This window comes from Hibiscus syriacus, unplaced genomic scaffold (genome assembly GCF_006381635.1).
Source record: "Hibiscus syriacus cultivar Baekdansim isolate YM2019G1 unplaced genomic scaffold, ASM638163v2 tig00111850_pilon, whole genome shotgun sequence".
NCBI lineage: Eukaryota > Viridiplantae > Streptophyta > Magnoliopsida > Malvales > Malvaceae > Hibiscus > Hibiscus syriacus.
The window spans coordinates 3,893-11,250 of NW_024063202.1; the positions used below are offsets into that span (position 1 = coordinate 3,893).

Below are 7,358 nucleotides of genomic sequence, written 5' to 3' on the forward strand. Positions count from 1 at the left end.
GAGTTTTTGGAGGGGACACGAATTTGTTCAAATCACTGAGTTGGATGGGTGTGGGTCGAATTCGTCCGCTGCAGGGTGAATCAATTATTGAGGTCTGGACCGCTAGCACGTGCTTATCACCCTATTGTTGGAACTCGGCCGTGCTAAGTTATCATTACAATATTCAATAATAATAATTTTTTAAAACACATATTAAATAATAACTATAAATATAAACAGTTTTTTTAATAAAATTCAAATTTTTAATAATCTAGATAATATTCCAATAACTATTGAAATCACTCAATAATTTTAATAAAATTCAAATCTTATTATTTATAAAGGACAAATATCCTTATAAATGTAAATTTTAAAATCAATTTAACATGAAATCAATTCAAATCAATCCAAATTTTTTCTGTGGGCGGATGTCCACTGAATTAATCTCAATAGGTGTCATTTTTCTATCGTATCAACTTTAATGTTGTGGATAACTATAAAAGAAAAACCATTTTGATATACAAACACACATAGTAGTTGACCAACAATAATTGATTTGGTCTAAAAAAGATTAAACATTCTATCTAAATTAAATGATTTTTTTATTAATATGAGGTAAATATAAGATAATATTTTTTAAAATTACTCTTAACCTTTTAACATTGAAGGTTCACGTTCTTGGTATTTATGATGCTCGAACCTTGATTCTCAAAGAATAATAACAATTCATTTACCACAAAGGCCACTTGATTCGTACTAAATTAATTTATATGGTTGTCCCTTGTTCTCATATGTAATGGGGTAAGGGGGAGGTAAGCTAGTAGGCTGCCCCCAACACTAGGTTGAGAGCAACTTCCGTAGAAGACCTCCGAATTATGAAATACCCTCCGTGGGACTCGATCCCACGACCTCAAAGTTAAGAACCTTATGCTCTACCAACTGAGCTGGATAGTCATCTCTCGTACTAATTTAATAAATCTTTGAATTTCTTAGAACAAAGTTGATGTATAAGACCCCGTTTGTTGTGACTTCTAAAAGCATTTTTAGATAAAATCATTTTGACGGCAAAATCAATGATAAATAACTAAAAAAACGAAGAATTTTACGATGAAAACATAATTTCAAATTAACCACAAAAATTAGATTTCTAACTTCCTTAAAAATAATTTATCACTTAATAATTTATTTTAATAACTTAAAAGTAATAAAATTCAAAGTTTATATATAAAAAATATTAATAATGAGTTATTATAAAATATATTTTATTATAATTTAATTGTTATATTTCATATATAATAATAATTTCCCAAACAATTAAATTTTAAACTCACTTTATATTTTCATAGATAGTCTATAAATAGATATTTTATTTTTTTCAAACTCAATTTTTAACAACAATCTCAAACAATTAAATTTTAAATTATACTTTTTAACAATATTTTTAAAATTCTTTTCTATACCACTTTTAAAAATCACTTTTCAAACTCTAAATCGAATACCAATTATATATATATGTATAATCTTTTCCATATATAAGTCTCTTCACCAAATTAGCGCCATTTAACTTAAAAATGTCCTAATCTGAGTTTAGACCTAACATGGTAAAAGATAATGATTTTTTTTCATTTGCTACAAGGTGGCTTTATACTAAATCTAAAAAATTAGTAATTTTCTCACCAAGTAGTCTTTTTAATTTTTATAAAGAAAAAAATGTAAAAGAAATAAGAAATCTGAGTAGATGCAAAGCAAGCAGAGGGATTTGTTTAATCATATATATAAATAAAAATACCTTTCTGCTTTGGTTGTTGGAGTGACGATGATTCTTTTAAATCATGAAATATAGAAGTTTGACAGGCAAGTACATTTTCAAGTTCCAAGTTTACATATTTTATGTTACTTACGTGTGATCTATGGACTACAATAAGCAGCATGTCAATACTCCACCTATATATATATATATATAGTGCTGATATCTAATTCCCCTTGCTGCTTTTATGCTACCATGTGTTATCGAGATTCGAATCTTCAACCCGATATCTTCAACCATGGTCGACTTGTCCTAGTGTATTTTGATATATATCAAATAAAGTTATCTAGTTTCCTCTTTATCAACCAAGTAGAATCTCTTTAGATATTGATTCAGCTTTGAACATAGAAATAAATAGAACAATATATTCAGAATAGCATCAGCATCCATTGAGATAGATCTAAAGGAAGAGCACTAACCAATGAACATAATGGCAACTGGCACTTTTAGCCTGTGAGAGCCGAGTTGAGTGCACTATGAACATCAATCCCGATTTGTGCTTCAGCTTTCTCAAAATCAGTTGTGGCTGAGCTCAGCTTCTGTGTGAACTCCGCAAGCTTTCTGAACAAGATTAGCATCGATTCAATCGAGTGGGGCAGCCTCGACAGCAATTATCCGCGAATGAGTTGGCATGGATGAAAACAAAGCCGCTGCTGACAAAATACTTTGTAGTTTTCGTTTCCTTCATGCACTGACAGCACACCAGGCCAGTTCCGCAATTGTTGCTACATGTCCTGGAAGAACACCCATCTGCCCGGTTGTGGCTGGTACTATAACCAAGTCAAGCTGGAAACAGAGAGCTCATGATTCAAGTGATCCATAAAAATCACAACATATAGTCTATGATTTAAGATATCATTATTTTCTCTTTATCCAATTCCTTTATTGGACCATAATCACAGCAACACCGTGAAAAGTTGCATTCCCGTTTCAAGTTACACAGGCTCGACGTCCGTTGGACAACTCGTACATCTCTCTCATTGTTTTCCATCAAAAGGGTCTCTAGGGCAGGGATAATACAATATTTTATCCGGGGGCAAAACCAGGACGAATCCTTTTTCTTTTTTTCTTTTTTTTTGGGGGGGGGTTTATAAATACTAATAAAATGGGGTGTCAAGGTTTAATTGTTAAGCAACTAATTTAAAATTCAAAAATTAGGGTTCAGGGTCTAATTTCCTAAATTTGAAACTGACGAGGACCTAAGACTTCAACAAAAAAAATTAGAGACTAAGGGGTTGTTTGTTTACTTCAGAATGATTAAGTGTTGAATGATTCAGATGTTCTGTATGAATTAGCTCTGAATGTGACATGCTGTTTGATAATGACCCTAAATCATTCAGAATATACTTCTGTGTTGAATGTGCGAAACAAACGCGCTGAATGTTGAACGGTTCAGCATTCAGCGCTGAATGATTCCGTTAAGAGGCAAACAAACAGCCCCTAAGTCTTAATAATTTGTCTTATTTTGGGATTTACAGGGACCTAAGATATTTAAACTGAAAAAATGGGGTCAAGGTTTAATTTATTTAGCTTCAAAACTACAAAGGACCTAAAAGTAATTAAACTAAAAGGTAAGGCCCCTCCCACCCTCCAAGTAGCTCCGTCCTTAACAATAGCTTTACTTCATTATGTTGACCATGCTCGAACTTAGCTAAAGAGTCTGAAAAACAAGTCACCTAACTTAATTCTTCACTGAATGGTTGGGTGCGGGGAAACAGAGAAAGAATGCTGTTAAGGTCAAATTTAGATGAAAATCGAGGAGATTCCTCAATGGCCTTTATGTTGGAACCTTTGACAAAAATATAGGCGGAAATGGAAGAAGAATGTTGAAACACAGTAACTTTAGTCACAACAAGATTAGCAAACTTGATTAAATATCAACATTGTCACCCTTTTTATGGAACATAAATAAGTGATAGATTCACAATTGGTTTGATAGTTAGGGCACAATCATTTTGAGTTGCGCACCTGCACTTTACAAATTCAATCTATAATCAAAAAGTTGAAAATAATAGTTGTATGATACTTATGAGGGGTTCCGTTCAATAGTTTTGAAAATCTTTATTAAACTAAAAACAAAAGATTCTTAACATAATCAGGAATATTAAGGAGCTAATATGCGAACAGATAGGCTTCCTCATTCAAATGCAACCCTTCACTCTGTAATGACCTTCCAAATGTCACCGTAATTATAACGACCATTGGGAAAGAAATCACAACCAAATAAGCATGGAATATGGCTTTAACTCATAGCTCTAAAAGGAGTACCTGAATAGGCATGGAAACGCAAGAAACAACAAGTACCGTGGAACAACTTGAGACCTATTCAGGTTATCAGCATTACAAAATACAAACTGAACTTACTTAAACAGAAATCAAAAACGAGAAAAGAAAAAAGAAATCCAAATGTTACCTTTTTGGTGGCCAACTCAGAGCATAAGGGAGAACGAAATTGACGGTGAGCTTGGAGGGAATGCAGGAAGCGGTAGCGGGTCGAGGCTGCATGAAAGACGGGTTTTGGGAGGATCCATGTTGGGCATCACTTTGTCCACGCCTCCACGAACATGGCATCGGCGGTCTGAGCCGACGGCAGATCAGTGGAGAGGATCGAGCCCTTGAGGCTGCCATGGGTCGGGCCAATAGCCCATTGCTCGACGCAACATTTCGGAACGGTTTTCGGGGTGGTTCGCTCGGCTCTCGCAAGGTCGGATACGGGGAATGTGGGGTTCTTTGACTCACTTTTCCCTCACTCTTTTTACCTGGATAAATAGTGTTTGTGAAGTGAAAAATGGAGAGGAAATTGCCAAAATGGGCAACCGATGACTCTTTGTAACTCCGTCCATTAATAGCCCGTAAGCAGAAAACAGAAATTTACAATCGAAAGCCTATATATATAAAGGAAAGGGCGGCTGCATTTACCTGCCTTGCCGCTTGCTATTAGGGTTTTGCTGTGTCTTCGCAGTAACGAGTAAATCCCTCATTCCTCAGCCATGGCGGAGCAGGTTTACATTTCCCTCTCTCTTTCCTTCCTCTGTATGATATTCATACGTTGATACAGCTTTGATATCTTTCTTTTTTTTTTTGTCCATTTTGTACATTAGACGGAGAAGGCTTTCCTTAAACAGCCAAAGGTCTTCTTAAGGTAAACCTAGCTTCTTCTCGTGAAATTTATTCCTCATTGCTAATTATCATTTCGAGACCGGTCTAACGATTGTAGCATTCTTCTCTCAGTTCTAAGAAATCTGGGAAAGGAAAGAGGCCGGCGAAGGGCGGGAATCGGTTCTGGAAAAGCATTGGGTTAGGGTTTAAGATGCCCAGAGAGGCAATTGAAGGTTTGCTTGCTTTGCTTCTCTGTCTTCCTTCTCCTTCTCATTGTTATGACTATGCAATTCAGTTTACTTAGCGGTGTTTGTCTCCCATTCAGCGCGTTTGTTTCGTATCTCTGAATGATTTAGTGCTGACTAAATGATTTAGCAAGTACATTTTAAATCATTCAGAGTCAGTTATCAAATAATATGTCACATTCAGAGCCAAATCATTCAGAGTCTCTGAATCATTCAGCATTTGAATTATTCAGCGCTTAATCATTATGAAATAAACAAACAGCTTCGTCTTTTGCATGCTTTCTTGTATTTATCACTGAATAATTTGAAATGGGAACTATCTGTTATGTGCTAGGACTTTGAATACCAAAACGAAATATTATGTTGTTACTAGGTTTTTAATTTGTTTTTAAAATTTCGGGATCACATTACCATTTTACTACTTTTAGATGGAAGCTGTTGTAGGGTAGGTTGCTTTTAATGATATATACTATATAGGGATGGAATTGGGATTAATGTTTAAATCATGGTTCCATATTGCTAAACTTCAAATTTGAGAAGTATTTAAATAAAAAATGGGTCTAGGGTTTTAAATTGTCTAATTTCAAATTTGATATCGCTAATTAAACCAGAAAAAGTTGGTGGCCAGGGTTAATATTATTGATTTCAAACTAACAAGGGCTTAATGGACATTTTGACACACAGAGAAGTGAATCAGGTTTCCAAACCTCCTCAATTTAAGGACTTCTATGGGCTGCAAAAGTTGTCCTTAATTGACTAAGGTTTGGTCCTTAGTGGACCATTTTGACACACAGAAGTCTTTGTTTGAGCAGCTGCAGCTGCAGCAGCTTTGAAAAGGTTCAGTCCTTGATCGAGAACTTTCAAAGGTTTCGTCTTTATTCACTTAGGGCATCAAATGTTTAGGCCCAAATTGCCCATTCAGCCTTTATTTGATATGCTTTCTTTGGACTTCTATTTGTAGTTTGGCTATCATTCGTATGATACAATTTGGTTACCATGTCTCTGTTTATTTGGCTTTTCCTTAAACAGTGCATGTCTTTGTCTGGAAATATAACACTGCTCTAATTACTTTAATTGTCACGACCACTCATTGTAGAACCATATGATAACCGTAACATTTTTGGAGTCGAGGACACTTACGTTGGAGGTTCCATTGTAGGTCAGGAACATATATTGATAAGAAATGCCCATTTACAGGCACTGTTTCTATCAGAGGCCGTATCCTTGATGGCACTTGTCATAGTGCGAAAATGGTGAGGACCATTCGTCCGAAGGAACTACCTTCACTTCATCAAGAAATACCAAAGGCAAGATATCATTTTTTTACGGCTTCATTAACTTGGTAGATATCTTGGTATATATATTCGCAAAAGACTATAATACATTATGAAAACTCTCATGCATGTCATCTAACGTGGCGGCGCAATACGAGAAGCGCCACTCTAATATCCCGGCACATATATCCCATGCTTTCGTGTTAAAGAAGGAGATCATGTTATAATTGGGCAATGCAGGTTCATTGTTTTATTTCATCTTATCCTTCGCTATTTATCGTCTCCATTGTGCCCCAACCTCCCCACCACCACCGCTATATTAATTTATCAATAAACTTTGCAGGCCGTTGTTGAAGACGGTAAGGTTCAATGTCTTAAGGTCATTCCAGCCGGGTCATCTGTGGTGGGAAGAAGGCATTTGCCGCCATGTGAGAGGTTAGCTTTGAAATGGTGAAATCGTGGTGTCAGTGTGGAGGTGAATTCCCTATATGAACTTTGTGTTGGTTTTGGTTTAATTTGTGTATTTTGAAGGAACACAATTTCTTGGGTGGGAATCCAATTGTTACAATTTAGAGGAACTATTTATGTTCTGTCTTTTGAGTTCTTAAATGAATTGTATTATTGTGTACCGGAGAAAGTGAAGCTAGCTCCAAATTATTATCGCCATCTTCTCCTATTGTCGGAAAAAAGATAATCTTTGTAAATTCCAAGTTCATTCGGGTTTGGTGTATATACATGCATAAGTGTTTAATTTCGAGGTTTGATGTTAGGGTTTTAAAATGGTTAATTTGGCCACCGACTGAACCGAATTAACCATTAATCGAATTTCTTCTTTAACTATTAATCGAATCGAAACTATTTTTGAAAATATTAACCTACAGAACAAAGTTTGATTATTTCAATCGATTAACCGAATTAATAAAAAAATTAATTAGATTAATTTGATTGTAAAAG

General features: G+C 35.1%; 1 protein-coding gene and 1 pseudogene across 1 annotated transcript; one reads left to right on the top strand and one right to left on the bottom strand.

Moving 5' to 3' along the window:
• Positions 1 to 2,054: 2,054 nt before the first annotated feature.
• On the bottom strand, positions 2,055 to 4,767 carry LOC120172391 (annotated as a pseudogene).
• On the top strand, positions 4,674 to 6,858 carry LOC120172401 (40S ribosomal protein S11-2-like). The gene is made up of 5 exons (XM_039179860.1): positions 4,674 to 4,788; positions 4,888 to 4,928; positions 5,018 to 5,118; positions 6,295 to 6,437; positions 6,748 to 6,858. The coding sequence occupies exons 1-5, from the start codon at positions 4,777 to 4,779 to the stop codon at positions 6,856 to 6,858; spliced, it is 408 nt and encodes a 135-aa protein (XP_039035791.1). The 5' UTR covers positions 4,674 to 4,776.
• Positions 6,859 to 7,358: the final 500 nt, after the last annotated feature.